The sequence below is a fragment of the Micropterus dolomieu genome, linkage group LG23, assembly GCF_021292245.1.
Source record: "Micropterus dolomieu isolate WLL.071019.BEF.003 ecotype Adirondacks linkage group LG23, ASM2129224v1, whole genome shotgun sequence".
In the NCBI taxonomy this organism is placed as follows: domain Eukaryota; kingdom Metazoa; phylum Chordata; class Actinopteri; order Centrarchiformes; family Centrarchidae; genus Micropterus; species Micropterus dolomieu.
In genome coordinates this window covers 28,075,032-28,090,692 of record NC_060172.1, presented here as the reverse complement: position 1 = coordinate 28,090,692, position 15,661 = coordinate 28,075,032, and the positions used below count along the sequence as shown (strand labels likewise).

At 38.3% G+C, this 15,661-nt stretch overlaps 2 protein-coding genes across 2 annotated transcripts; one reads left to right on the top strand and one right to left on the bottom strand.

Moving 5' to 3' along the window:
* Nucleotides 1-4,917: 4,917 nt before the first annotated feature.
* gng3 (guanine nucleotide binding protein (G protein), gamma 3) lies at nt 4,918-10,297 on the top strand. The gene is made up of 3 exons (XM_046040166.1): nt 4,918-5,983; nt 6,797-6,896; nt 8,554-10,297. Exons 2-3 carry the CDS (start codon nt 6,798-6,800, stop codon nt 8,680-8,682), a joined length of 228 nt encoding a protein of 75 aa, XP_045896122.1. The 5' UTR covers nt 4,918-5,983; nt 6,797; the 3' UTR covers nt 8,683-10,297.
* Nucleotides 10,298-10,376: 79 nt separating this feature from the next.
* banf1 (BAF nuclear assembly factor 1) lies at nt 10,377-14,821 on the bottom strand. Its single transcript, XM_046040658.1, has 3 exons — nt 14,664-14,821; nt 12,611-12,775; nt 10,377-12,473 (listed from the first exon to the last, which is right to left on the bottom strand). The coding sequence occupies exons 2-3, from the start codon at nt 12,734-12,736 to the stop codon at nt 12,327-12,329; spliced, it is 273 nt and encodes a 90-aa protein (XP_045896614.1). The 5' UTR covers nt 12,737-12,775; nt 14,664-14,821; the 3' UTR covers nt 10,377-12,326.
* Nucleotides 14,822-15,661: the final 840 nt, after the last annotated feature.

The window sequence follows — 15,661 nt, the reverse complement described above, 5'->3', positions numbered from 1 at the left end:
CATTCATGGGGGCCATGGTGACTCCTTCCTCTACAACCACCACGAGCTTCACATTTGTGGTTACGATTAAAATCTCTCAACAACTATTGGATGGATTGCCATAAAATTTGGTACAAACATTCATGTTCCCCTCAGGGTGAACAGTAATAACTTCTACGATCCCTTCACTTTTCATCTAGGGATCAAAATTTGATTCTCTTTAAAATCATACCAGTACTGGTAGCGCTAATCAGCATGCTAACACACATTTAGCTGACGCTTTTATCCAAAACGACTTACAATTGCTATACATGTCAAAATCTACCCTAACACACTAAACCAAGATGATGAAGAGGGTAAATATCACCTGCTAAACCACAGGATGTTGGGATTGTCATTGTGAGCATGTTAGCATGCTGACATTAGCATTTAGCTCAAAGCACCACTGTGTCTAAGTACACTGGCACAATCTTTTTTTGTCAGCAACGTTAGCCTAGCAAATGAGTCACAGGTAGCTATAGTCAGCACGTACAATGAAAGAAAAGTAATGCTGCCTGGATGTTGATGATTTTCAACATGAGAAAGAAACCTAATGTATGTTTACCTTTATTGTATGTATCTATAAAGTCACCCCTTAACACATCTGCAAGCTGCAGCGACGACATTTAATAAATCACAATTGCTGAAATATAAGTCAGTGGAGATCCTGAATGTCCATCCATCCATCCATCCATCGTAATCTGCTTATCCTGCGTACAGGGTTGCGGGGGGGCAGGAGCCTATCCCAGCTGACATTGGGCGAAAGGCAGGGTACACCCTGGACAGGTCACCAGTCCATCGCAGGGCCACACATAGACAAAAAACAAATCACATTCACATTCACACCTAAGGACAATTTTGGAGACACCAATCAACCTAGCCTGCATGTCTTTGGATGGTGGGAGGAAGCCGGAGCACCCGGAGAGAAAAGTAGATGGTACTCTTATATACATTATTTATTCACCACTTAGCATGTATAAAAAAAGACATCAGTCGTCATCAGTACACTGGACAATCAAAGTGTGGGTATTTACACAATAGCTCATCAGCCACCGCTGCATGATTGCCTATAGCATATCACCAAATGGTTATGATAATGGAACGTTTTTACTGTGGTTATGGCTGCATAGGCCAAGTTCAATTGTGGAGAACATCAGATGCATCAGCTGTGTTAAAAAGCCCAGAGTCATGAGACATTAACGCTCAGAGTCACACAGATAATGCATCTCGCATTTTGTTCTTCAATATCATTGAAACACTTCCAGCATTTCAGTGTCTGTTAGCCATTGGGTCCAATCATGGAATCAATGGCCCAAATGGGTTGAAATGAAAATCATTCACCAACATTGTTTCAATACGGACATCAACCTCGAGGCAGAGGACTGCACTATCTGCTGCGTGGATTCAAATCAAAATGTCAACAATACATTGACCGAGTCATGCACGTGCACATGTCAGACTCATTCTGAATTTATTTTATGAGTCAAATCAAACTCACTAAAATCGGTCAGATGTTCCTAACTGTACACAGACTAAAACTTCAGTAAATCAAGTGAGAAAAGCTGTTTCTCAGCTTTGAGGTCTCCAAGCTGGAAGGCTCCAGTGTGCCACAACAGTAATTAAGTTCAACTTAATTAATTAAGTTAATTAATTATCATATTTATAGCATAAGAGATAATTAAACACACAAGTGAGGTAATCATTGTAATTCAAACTATGTTCTTTGCCCAAAACATATGTTAAGCATTTTGCACTCTTATTTTGGAAAGAAATTTAAAGTTTACTTTTCTTCTATCTATCAAATAAATAAGTTTCTATAGCTCACTTGTGCATTGCTTCACCATATACACTTTTAACTGTGACATTATCATCATTATGGCAGCGTATTATTAAATGGCTTATTTGATGGGTGGCATGCGCCCACACTAATTACAACAGAGCATATCCTGCAGAGATGAAACGGGATCTCTCGTAGACCATCTGGTCAGCGTTTCAGACACAGCCCTTGCAGTCAAGCACTGGTTTGTACCTGCTGTCACTGTTTTTCGGAATTTGTGCCAGGACAGAAAAAATGGTTCATAAGGATTAAAGCTGGTTCTAATAAAACAAGCAATGTTGCCAAGTCCCCGCTTAATTAAAATGTGGGTTTAAACTGTAGATGTGTTGCCTGAAACCTGTTTGGAATTTGCTGCAGTAGATCAAGAATACATGACAAAACATCCTGAAAACCTGTGACAGTGGATAGCTGCTATTCAAATAGAGTTATTTTTCTGGGATCTGCCTTCATCTCAATTAGAAACTGATATATAGGGATATGGTACATGCACAAAAGGGAGAGCATTTACCTCTCTGCAAGCCATATCAATATCTCAGCATATAAACCATCGATATTTGCTTTATAACACACTATATCTTAGTTGGAAGCAGAAATTAAGACATTTTTAATTGGCTATTAGATCAACCACTGATGTGTTAACAGGAAATGAATGCTTAATAAAACAGCATAACATATTCACAATCATCTGATATGTCTTGAGTAGTAATCAATGTATCGTTGAATAATTTTAAGAGACTTGCATTGTTTCAGTAAGTTTTCGTTTTTTTAGTTAGTAAAATATTCATCAACAGTTTATACACCTGTGAAAATGATTAATAGGTAGGTTTAACATTCTTGACATTGGAAACGGTAGTTTGACCCAAAAAAAGTAACTTATGGTCCACTTATTTGCTTTTTCCCGAGCTTTCAACTGTTTCAACTGTGACAAGAGAGCAAACTGTATCATGAGGAGGAGGACTGTGAGATGTGGTTGAAAGCTCCAGGAAAAGTAACCAAGTGAACCATGAGTTAAGATGTTGTTTTTTTTGTCAAACTGTTTATATTTATATATTTTATATAACTCCTGATGACATGTCATTATATGACTATATGTTGTATTGAGTTATTAAACATTCATCAAACATTTATACACTTGATTTTTCATAAAGAGCATTATAGCTGTCGAGAGATCCATTATTAATAAACACTTAATAATTACAACCTATACTACTTTATATCTGCTTACAGCTACATTATAGTTTGTTAACACACAACAACAAGCATTGGAAGAGACTGTCTTACCTGGTAAATTGATATTTTCAAATCTTATTTGACTGTTCTAATCAATTGTTAGTTTTTTACCAAATACAATTTGGTAATAATTGTGTAATAGTATCAATATTAGAGCATTGATATTTAAAAATATGGTGTTTGCTCATCAGTAGAGTCTTACTGTTACCGTGGAGTGCAGGGGAATCAAGAGTTCAGAGTTCAGTCTCCAGATCTGTAACCTCCAACACAGTGAAGACAGCTCCATATGAAAAAGCTGTCAATCTCAAGGTGGTTCTAGCCATGGTATTTCTGTTTCCCGCGTTTTTTCAGCAGACATTTGAAATATCAATGCAGGAAAAGCACAAATATAATGAATAACAGTATTACTGGCATTACTGCAGCCATGAATAATTATACCTGCGCAGTTTAATTGCATTTGTTATCAATATTTTTCATTAAAATATCAATACCTATGAAAGTGAATAGTCTCTTACAGATAGAGATCCATTTTGTGCTCCTTGGTTATGATCCATGATCAAAATATTGCAGGTGCAATGTGGTTGTAACTTCCTCCCAAATACATTGTTGTGCCTCAACATCAATCTGCACCTGGTTTGTAAAAAAATCACTTTTTCAAAGTGCACTGTCTGGTTAATCACTTGAACTGGTCAAAATATCAAGACAGTATTATTAAGATAAATGCTGCCTAACTTTGACACTTTCATTTTTTCTGAAAAGCCTGTTTAGTGCTTGAACCTGGTAGTGATAGTTCACCATGATTAAAATGAATGAGACGTTTCATCTCAATGGCAGAAGGTGAGGTTCATATGATTCACAGGAGTTCTTCTTTATACATGATTACCTTCCTTAATGTATTACTGTCTACTGTAACTGTAAACTAATTTATAATTAGAATTTGGATTTGATTTGCATTTGATTTGACTGTTTACCTCAAAAAAAGCCAGGGGTTCACATACTATATCAACAGGCTGGTTTATAAGTCAGTTACGCAGTCAAACCTGCCAGCATCATCCAGCAGATGGAGTCCCTAAACTGCAGCTGCAGTTTATAAATCCAAACATACTCCTGTTTACTCTGTCCACATGAAGTTCATCTGCAATCCCTGACAGGGAAATCAAGACTAAAATCAGTCATTCATTCAATAAAAAGCAAAATATTGAGATCAAATAAAGAGTAATTGTTTTTGCTCTCTGATGTTTACAAAAGACTGGGAAAGTACGTTTTTATATAACAATACCATTTCCCAGAAGAAAGTCCCTTCATTAGCCCTTCTAACATGCAAAAATAAAATGCATGTTTTTCCTTTTCTCTCTCTCTCTCTCTCTCTTCTCTCTTTAGACTTATTTTTTTTTACATATTCTTGTGAAATTCTTAGGGACTTATATTACTGGACATTACAAACAAGAACTGGTCAGCTGTGGTGAGATCAGCTATAGCCAGCATTAGAGATATTCAAAAGAAAAGAGTCATAAAGAAATGAATTAAGCAAATAACGGCTATCCGTGGGCCTATAGTCTACATTTGTTAACACCTAGTCATGCGTTTAGTAAATTCTTCTTGTTATTTAACTCTAGGATAATGTCAAATTTCACAAAAACAAAAAAGAAAACAACAACAGATGTTGCTTTCAGTGTATACAAAGTGCTCAGTAAAACTCACCAGCAAACACAAAGCCACAACTGTACATTCAAACATTTTATTTAGTATCGCAGTATATGTGACTTCCCCTAGCGAACTAGTGAGGCTTTTACGACGGCAAGCACGACGGACAAATTAGCAAGAACGCGAAACTGCCTCATCGGTACAAGAGACAATAACACAACAAGATTGCACACCGCCGAAAAACAGAAGTGAGGGACAAAATCAACGCGCCATTACAGCCCAGGAGATACTAGCTTAGCAAATATGGCGTCGGTCAGGTTTCGAGACAGTTGCCGGTTGCCAGCCTGTCTGCTCGAGTATCCTCTGAAAAATCCACGACGCTTAAGATTGCATCCGATTTACTGCAATGCACTTTTGTAAAACACGGTTTATTTAAACGTTACATGCACACAAAGGTTGCTGTTCTTTCAAATAGCGGTAGGACGTAGAAACAGCTGCTATAGGCGTGGTGCTAATGGAGCTCTTTCCTCCACAGGGTCTTTGGTCTGAGAGCAAGAGCCAGGATAGAAACAATTAGGCCTATTGATAGTCTGCTTTCCCCTCCCTGACATTTCATGTTTCTTTATTTTATAAAGAAACATGAAATGTCAAGTGTAGCACACAAACAGCCACATTTAAATATCAGCAGAAATTTGACCATTAAACGGTGATGTAAACCACTTAACCAGACTGCAGCAGTCCCCATGGCAACAGAGGAGAGGGTGGGCATCACAAAAGGCACAGAGGCGCATAATGATTCATACCTCTAGAGTTCACATCCCAAGCTGTTTATAACCTTTTAACACTAAAAAAAACACACACCACATAGACCATCATACTCCGTGTCAGAGATCGAAACCTGAGACATTCCAGTTGGCCCCAATTACCTAGGCACAGATATGGTACAATCCACCCCTCATCAGAAAATCTTCACCAATGGCTTCCCCCTCCCTCTGTCTGGCAAGTACCATTCACTGCAGAGGGGTTGATCCCATCCATCCACCACAAATCTAGTGCTCATTGTGGCAGAATTGCAGTGCACTGGACTGTTCAGAGCAGGGTACCATACAGGCTGTTGTCTGTGAGGGGTGGGGTCCAGCTACACTGATACCACCTAACGTAAGCTGACAGAGGGACACAGAGAGGCAGATAAAGAAAGAAAAAAAGGAGAGAGAAGAGGGGGGAAGATTGCACCTGAAGAGGAATATAATACGGGTAAGGAGAAAAGGGGGTGGATGCAGGGAGAAGGGAAAAGACAATGGGGAAAGGTCCAGAATGGTTCTAATAGATTCGCTGCTTTGCTGCTCTGCTTTTTCCCCCTGTTGACAATCCATCCTTCTTGATTCCTTTTCCATCTGTGTTACAATTGATTCATATGCATATTTATTCATCGTTTCATGCATGTCTGTATGGCTGCAGTGCTTATTTCATTCTACATTTGATATTTCTTGCTCGTAGTGGGAGAATCTGTGGGCCACGGTGAATAAATCTGACCAGTTGGCCCAGTTTATATGCTTTCGTTTGCATTTGATAAAATATATACTGGATGCTTTTGTTATCACAATTATATTGCCATGAAAGATGACATAATGTAGCAGATGTGCCACTTCTACAACACAATATTAATTGATATTTACACTTACACTGGTTGGTTTCATGCTTGCTTTGCAACCAAAGCTGCAAAAAAAATTTTTTTAAAAAAGCAATAAATACTATAACTTGAGCGTAGTTTTTTTATCATATATTACATATTAGTGCTATATAACGTAAGCGTCTTAAAACTCTTAGTTCACACATATAGTTAAATTTGATCAGCCACCTAGAATGGGGTACCAAAAAGCTAATTTTGCTATCAATAAACCTAGCTGTGTGAACAAGAAATTTCAACTTATTGCAGCCTATTTTCGAAATACATTTAGTCAAAGACAAGTACTGTGTTTGTAGGATTACTGGATCAACAATTTTACAGAATGTTTTTCCATCCAAATGAAATCCACGAAGCCTAATTGTTGCTGTGTTTGTGGCTAGGATGAAAGGAGACACCCCAGTGAACAGCACCATGAGTGTCGGCCAAGCCAGGAAGCTGGTGGAACAACTGAAGATAGAGGCTAGTTTCTGCAGGATAAAGGTAAGACAGGCTGGACGCCTAAGATCCAGATGTGTAATGTGTAATGAGTTAAAACACACTAACGGCAGGAATAGAAGTGACGAGTAAAACGACACAGTTGATTAAACAGCATTGTCAATCCTGAATAATATTTTTTTTAATCTTAATTTGACTTTATAAAAAGATAAAGAAAATCCTGCTTTTTTAGATATTTAGAAGTCCAGATATTACACTGTCGCAGTAGGTCAAGGACATGTCCATACAAATCATGAGTCATGGCAAAACATTGGTATTAAATACTGTTGCACAAAAAAAGCCTGCCCTCAGATTAGTTAGGTTTTGTAATTGATCCTGTTTCATACATATAAAGGGCAGCACTGAAGAATTTTGACAAACAGGTGAAGAGAAGCGCCAGTGACCTTCTCAAATGCACTTTAAGTCAATGCTTTCTATTGGAGAGTTTCCAAATGGTGTTGGCTTCTGTCATGTTCCCAGTGACATCAAAAACACCTTGCAGAGGCACCTTGCCTCTTTAAAAAGAACAATCCATCAGTGTAAAAATCAAGTAGGGGACAACCTTTTGTGTAACACTGATAATATGCTTTAGAGACAGATTTTAGCTGCTCTCACCTCTGAGAAAGCACAACTTTATAGCAAGATTTCACAACGATGAAGTCTCTTTTTTGCAAAGCATGTGCAGTGAAGAAGCAGTGCGTCCTAGTGGATACACATTTAGCTATTTGATGTGAACATTTAAATCCTTTTAAATCCATAAAGAACATTTAGACGTATTCTAGGACTAAATGAATTTGGATAGATTAGATTCTATTTTTATATTCACACATTTCATACAAAACTCCACATTTAATAAAGCAATAAAAACAAATAATTGTTAATCAAAATATTTATGTCCTGATTCCCATACATTCCACTCAGATTAGTTTTTCTAAGGTTATTGATTCTGTATTGTTTCATCCTCTATTTTTTTGGCTCATGTTCTATTACTCCTGTGTTCGCTGCCATATTCCTGTTAGTATTATTTATAGCGATATACTAAACTCATTTGCATTTGCTGCCCAGACACATTCAAAATTCTTAAAATTCATTTTTTCCAGCTTTGGAAGAGAAACATTTGATGCAAGTCACTTCTAGGTTTTGACTGATGTATATTGTTTATATAGAGTCTTCTTTAGCCAAATGTGAGCTGTGTCAGAGACGCTAAAATGATCTGCTGAGAGCTTATAAATGGAGATTATATATATATATGAAATATCATTACGACTACACACAATATATATACCCATCCCTACCAGAGTTCTAAGACAATACAATGATCTTGATGAGTGTATCTGTATGACCCTGTATACACTGTTTGCTTATATTCTGGAGTTAAATGAACAACTTTACAACACCTAAGAAAGTAGACATGAAAAACAAACATTAAACAGTATTAACAATGCATTATGTAATTTCCAAAGAACCTCTATCTCTAACTTCTTCTGGTCTCTAAATGAACCACGGCCTCTGACAGGAGACTTGATAGATTAATGAGACTGATTATTGAAATCAAAGGACAAACTTTGATTTTTACTTTATGTGTGTAATGAACAAGTGGTTGAAAACAGTGTAATGTAATCTTGCTCATGAGCTCCGCCCTAAATCTGTCTATCACCTCCAGGTTTCAAAGGCAGCGGCAGACCTGATGGCGTACTGCGACGCTCACTCCTGCGACGACCCCCTGATCAGCCCCGTGCCCACCTCAGAGAACCCCTTCAGGGAGAAGAAATTCTTCTGCGCTTTGCTTTGAGACCAATCAGGGATTGTTGTGATTAAAAGTACAACTGTACAATATGTACATGTGTATACAGCGTGTACATGTACTTCCAATCTAAATAAGACACCCATGTACTATAGTAACCTTGCATTAACGCTGCCGATGTACAGTGCATAATCAACCCCAAAATGTCTAGAACTAAAGTCTTTAACTGCTAACGTATGACTCAGTGTTAAGATGAGGAAGGAAGGAATTTAAAACAAAACCGTAACATTCAATCAATCAGTAGTCAAGAGTTATCACTATCAAAATCAACACTAGATGTCTAAACACTGCTACCATCTGGTTGAAAACATGGACATTTCATGCTCATATATATTACATGTAACTGCCAAAAAGGAAACACTGAGCATCAAGTGTCTTCACAGGCTCCACCAGTCACAGGAACACCTGCAACTTTGAACTGGGAGGCTAAATTCCCACATTAGGTCGTTGGATTATGGTGGTGCTACATGTCTCGGACGCTGCTCTGATAGGTCAGCGCTGTTAGTCCTCCCCATATAAATTGTCCAAAAAGACAAAGCCTATGTTAGGTAAGTATGCCATCTCCCATAACTGACGCCGTTTCCATTTGGTGATAGGTGGAGGTAATACCTTCTTCGGATTAGAAATGCTTTAAATCGTCACACAGAATGTTTTCTCAGTCAACATTTTAGATTGCCCTTTAGAGCTGCATCCCATCTCCCGTCAATATATTTTGTATCCCTCATTCACCTCGATGTTTCCTCTGCTTTGGCAGTTACTTGTGTCTACCAACGACAACAGCTGTTTATGAGTGAGTTTTCATCAATGGATCAATTTATTTCAAGGTTTTATTAAGATTTTCGTATTTAGCTCATTTCTATACTGTTGCTGTAGTGTGGATGTGGACATGTGTGTGTGTGTGTGTGTGTGTGTGAGCGCGCGCATAGGTGCTACTGTGAAACTTAAGCAACAATTCTGAGCATCTGATCGCCGTCAAATCAAGATTTTATATTTCAATAGCACACAGACCCAAAAAAAACATTCCAGGGGTTATGGACGTTCAATATGTGATCTAAGCCATTAAAAGCAGAATCAGCTAATCGATTATTGTGAGTCTGTTACGTGAAAGTATTTCTCTTTCTTAAAAGCAAAAAGATAAACACAGCAGTTATAATGTACTTTTAAAGACAGGTGTGCATCGTCAGTTTAACCAATCAGGTCTGAGAGGTTCTCCAGAGCAGAGGGGGTTTCCAGGAAATCAAGGAACGGCATCTACACACTCATGTGAAATGAACACAGATGTGAATGACTCGGGAATTCCTATTTCAGTTAAAAAGGTGCCACTTCCTCCAAGGTTCGTCATCTACTGTACAGGCCATGGTTTAGTGCTGTTAAATCATATTCTCAAAACCGAGAAAACTGTTCTTATTTAGAGTTCCCTCAGACACGATCACATCACCTGAGCTCCATGGCATCTTCCACATAGTGAAAATTTTGGAAACCCCTGCTCTGGGCCATTTAATACAAAATGAATCAGTGCATTTCAATGTCTTGCAAATGTCAAATTTGGAGCTTTGGCAAAAAAAAGTAACCGTGGAATAAAAACCTCCTGTTATCAAAAGGGTTTCCCTGATTTGTGATTTTATTTGATTTAAAAAGAATCTTTAATGAACGTGTAAAAAACAAAACCATGCATGTCCAAATCTGGTACTTTACCTTTTATTTTTATAATACACAGCAATATAAAAACTGAAGGGTTTTTACAGTCAAATGACAAAGCATCAGCCGACAAAAAGCACATCTTCAAACAGCTGGTGATGTGTGGAAGATTACATGACACCGCCTGGACACGCACTACTGCACATTTTATAGTTTGTCTAACTAAATAAAATGTTAAATCTAGCACGCATTAAAGGCATCTCATGTTTAGAAAGAAAGTCAACGTTAATATCAAGCTCAGCCAAGACCTAACCTAAACAACAGTTGTTGGCGTTACAAAAATATACACTGTAGGTGGCACAGCTTCATCTAAAGCAAGTGGATACTTAAGATCAGTGATTTAATTTTTCCTGTATAGACGTAAAAGACAAAGTCAGGTAATAGACTGGATGGGCTTTGGCTCACTCTTGTTGGGTTTATGATTTGATGATATGAACTTCTACTGAAGCTTCAAATACATTCCATCGTACAAGTACAGCATATCAAATACTCTTAAATGTTAATGAACAGGGCGCTAATGGATTTACTGCATCATTGGTTATTGGTTTTTATTTAGATGGTTGCCTTATAACTCAGTTTAATCAAAAAGAAACTTTACATCATGGCAGCCTTTTAAGCACAAAGGCCAAGTCATATTAATCTAAGCATTGTCTGGCTAATCTAGTAGACACGTTTTTTTTTTTTTACTGTAAAGGCTGCAGCCCACTCATCAGCAATAGACCGACACGTGTTTGACAGTGTTTGAGTTTGTTCTTTATTTATATACATTTTCCATCTTCAGGTTCAAACTGCTTTGAAAAGACCAGATGTGGGGGTCTGGCTGTGCTGCTTGTTTATTTGCAGGTTCAAAAGTTAAGTTTTGTAATTTAAAAAAAGCGCTCTGCTAAGACCAGTGTCACATTAGTTTTGAGGTTATGTTTTTGTGTGTCACATAAAAATCAGTTACATCCTCTGCAAGCCACTTCAAAACCGACAATCCACCTCTTCAAGAAATTCTTTAAATATTGTTGGTGGACGTACATGATACTAAACTGTGATAGGCTGTGGTATTTAACAAAACAAAAAAAAAAGTACAGCTTCCATCAACTTTCCCATGACTTTTAAAAAACAACAGGCCAAGAAGCCCAAGAGTTGAAGGTGGGTACAAATATTAGTCTGGAAAACTAGCGCTGACTTGAAACATACAATTTTTTGGTGTTAGAAGGTTTAAACATAGAACAAACTAGTCATGTTTAGCTTATAAAAAGCTAAAATATCAGTACATGACCAACAATGGATGAATCAAACATTTAAAATTCAAACCTCAACAGAAAGTATATGCAGCATTGCAATGATCTAGGTCAATCTGAATATTACGACCATGAGCAGTTTTCTTCTTAAAACTGGAAAATAGACAGTCTAAACCTTCTCTATAGACATTTTGACTTGTTAAACACAGGCATACTAAAACAAGACTGCATTACATGTACGTGTCCCTGTGTCAAAGCCCGGCTGATGTGTTGGGAGGCACAGTGACAACTTTCTGCAAAACCTATATAGCAAAGAGCTATCATTAATGTTATTAGGAACAAGTATTCCTTTACTACTGGGTCAAGTCAAAATGTCCACAGTAAAAAAGGCTACTGACAGTGAGCAGATGTTACAGGCAGAAGGATTACCCAGCCATCCTACTAGTTTACCAACAATTTAAAAGAGAGAAAGAGTTGGCAACTATTTAGACTGACATGACGAGGGCGTGTGTGAATTCTATTTTGGGCTGAAAACAATTTCAAAAATACACCAAGAGCTTTCAGTATAATTTAAAAACAAGTTAAAAAAACTCATTCATGTGTACAATGTCAGTTCATCATATGGTGTAGCCAAATTGAATCAAGATCACTGAAGAGGTAATGTACAGATTGGACTTCAGAAGTAGAAAACAATGACTGAATGCTTTATAGGAAGGCGTCACACCATTCTTTAAGACAGCCATAGCAGTCACCTTGTTGTTTGGTATTTGCGCTGCAAGTGTCCTTCAGCCAGTCCCGGAAAAGTTCCTCATCTTTCTTTAGCACTAGAAACTGCCCGAGGACAACGTACGCCTGTGGAGTTGACGATGAACACACAACAAAAAAACAAATTAAGACAGGAGTGCAAGTGTTTTCCCATATCAACGACCATGTTGTCAAGTAGCCGATGTTCACTTAAAAATTTAAAACTGCATACACGAGTACATCACCTTGTCAAAACCTTTCTCCTCCAGTCTTCTTCCAAGGACCTCTCCAATGCCTGCAAGAGCCATCACAGACTTCTCGCCCATGGGTTCGGCCACAAAATCTTTATGTTTTTGGGATGTCGACGACATGGCCGCTTTGTGTGTGGTCACTGATCACCAACTACTGAACTGTAAAACATTGTAAAATTCAGGGATATGCAAACCAATCATTTACATGTCAAATCATTTTGTCTTCATTATTTGTGTGCAATTATTTTCAAGACAGACTAGAGGGCTGAACTTTTGACTCTCCACTTTGAGTTGAAAGTATTTTTGCCCATGTCAGATGATCTGTGTAGTAATTTTAGCCGTTTTGTACACAGTAATTGGAAAGCTTAACTTAAACTAAATCACCTTGTTTAATATTTGGTTTCAAAAAAGTCTGCAACCAACAGACATCAGAGGACACTATATCTTCCCTGATGATGGTCTGCCAGGTCTGTTCGAAGGCCATTTTCACTTCACTACAGACGCCTTATCTATTATCAGTTTAGGAGCATTGACCAGTTTTATTGTAACAAAACTAGAGGACTACAAAGTGGTACAAGACAGCTTTATTGGCATGAATGTCAAACAACCATATTGCCAAAGCTTAAAATGTAAGACAAAAGATCATTCCATACAGTTCATTAAATAAAAAATAAATAAAACAGTAAAAGTGTGTTTGTCGTGTTAAAATAAAAAAAAATTTTTAAAGATAAATAAAAAAATACATACAACAGTAAGCATGTGTGTGTTGTGAATTCAATTTATATGGTTCAGCAAATAAATAAAACAGTAAATACGTTTGTGTGTGTTTAAAAAAAAAATTTAAATCTCCCTCCCTCTCCCTGCATGTATCTGCTCAATTGCCTTTTCTTGGTATGTTTTATAAAGTTGCCTAAAAGACACAGAACTGGTCTTCTGGATTTTTCCGCCCACAATTACATTCCCAGCAGCAGATGCACCGTATGTGGAGGAGGCGTGTTAATGATGTATCCTATGAAAACGAAACAGACTAAAGCTAAGAATGGCATCTGCACTAGTGTGTTCACTGTGCTTGTAAAATGCCCACTGTGTCTGCTTCTTGTAACGTAACAGATAACAACTCTGTGTTTCTCTGCAAAATGTTAAAATGAGTAGCTCAAGTAAAGTCTATGTGTGGTTCACACTGATGGTGTAAAGTTATTGTTCAGTGGTATCAATGGCCCGTTGCTTAACAACGCTGAAGTCGCAGCATTCACAAATCTGAGACAATTTTAAAGAAACCTCTCTGGGATAATCTAGTCCAGATTTCACATCTCTGAGCATAGTGGTTTTGGCTCTGGACCTGATCTAATGTAGTCTAACTTACATGCGGGAAAAAAGCGTTATGGCTTTGCCTAACATTCCTTTCACAACAGTACGATGTGCAACGGAGGATCGGTCGCTCACCAAGTTTCCCCATAACTGCTGAATCAGAGGCTAACTTACTTCAGCGTCGTTAGACACTGAGCTTGACAACAGCGCACGAGCGACACTGCAAAAGGCTTCACTAATAACAACCTAATGATTTAAGTTATGTTTGCCTGGACTGGTTCACCATGCATTTGTTTACATTAATTAAAACAATTTTACTAACTAGCAACAATACAATCCAGTGCTGAATTGCGCGCGCAATACACTGGAGTGCTAACAACTTTAGCACAGCGAGTTAAACGTTCACTAGCTTCAGATTGCGTCTCTTTCCCTACAAATCGCAACTGTAGTATATTAGCAGAGTCTGGTCGCTTTTTATAAACACTACCAGAGCCTAAAACGATCTCCGCGGTACCACAGTCATCAAAGTTATAGCTGTGAAGCTAGAGAGTAAGTTAACGTTAGTAGCTCAGACTTTAGGCGCCTTCAATGTAACATAAAGCTAACGTAGCTTCGGTAGCTAGCTAGTTACTCTAACTTTACCTCTTGCTGCTGTCTCACGCTACTGTATTTTCTTCCGACATAGCAAATGGCAGCCACACAATAATTATGGCAAATAAACTATGGAGTATTAACTTACCCGTTAATGTCCTGTCGAGGCTGAATATCACCGTAGCTTCTGTTTCTGTCCTGGCGCCCCAGCGACCACAATGCAACGCGTCTGCTTCTTTGTCTTCTTCTTCAAATGGATTTACGGCAGTGTAGACGCTTCTAGGAGTATTACTGCCCCCCCAGGAAGTCAACTATAACTATTATTGCATCAAATTTTCATATACAGTGGGTACGGAAAGTATTCAGACCCCTTTAAATTTTTCACTCTTTGTTTCATTGCAGCCATTTTCCAAAAATCAAAAAAGTTCATTTTATTTCTCAGTAATGTACACTCAGCACCCCATCTTGACAGAAAAAAAACAAATGTAGAAATTTTTGCAAATTTATTAAAAAAGAAAAACTGAAATATCACATGGTCATCAGTATTCAGACCCTTTGCTCAGTATTTAGTAGAAGCACCCTTTTGATCTAATACAGCCATGAGTCGTTTTGGGAAAGATGCAACAAGTTTTTCACATCTGGATTTGGGTATCCTCTGCCATCCCTCCATGCAGATCCTCTCCAGTTCTGTCAGGTTGGATGGTAAACGTTGGTGGACAGCCATTTTCAGGTCTCTCCAGAGATGCTCAATTGGGTTTAAGTCAGGGCTCTGGCTGGGCCATTCAAGAACAGCCACGGAGTTGTTGTGAAGCCACTCCTTCGTTATTTTAGCGGTGCGCTTAGGGTCATTGTCTTGTTGGAAGGTAAACCTTCGGCCCAGTCTGAGGTCCAGAGCACTCTGGAAAAGGTTTTCGTCCAGGATATCCCTGTACTTGGCCGCATTCATCTTTCCCTCGATTGCAACCAGTCGTCCTGTCCCTGCAGCTGAAAAACACCCCCACAGCATGATGCTGCCACCACCATGCTTCACTGTTGAGACTGTATTGGACAGGTGATGAGCAGTGCCTGGTTTTCTCCACACATACCGCTTAGAATTAAGGCCAAAAAGTTCTATCTTGGTCTCATCAGACCAGAGGATCTTATTTA

Coding starts and splice junctions, on each gene's coding strand:
- gng3 (XM_046040166.1), top strand. CDS start 6,798: ATGAAAGGAGACACCCCAGTGAACAGCACCATGAGTGTCGGCCAAGCC. Junction 6,897..8,553: donor CTAGTTTCTGCAGGATAAAG/GTAAGACAGGCT, acceptor TATCACCTCCAG/GTTTCAAAGGCAGCGGCAGA.
- banf1 (XM_046040658.1), bottom strand. CDS start 12,736: ATGTCGTCGACATCCCAAAAACATAAAGATTTTGTGGCCGAACCCATG. Junction 12,474..12,610: donor AGGAGAAAGGTTTTGACAAG/GTGATGTACTCG, acceptor TCAACTCCACAG/GCGTACGTTGTCCTCGGGCA.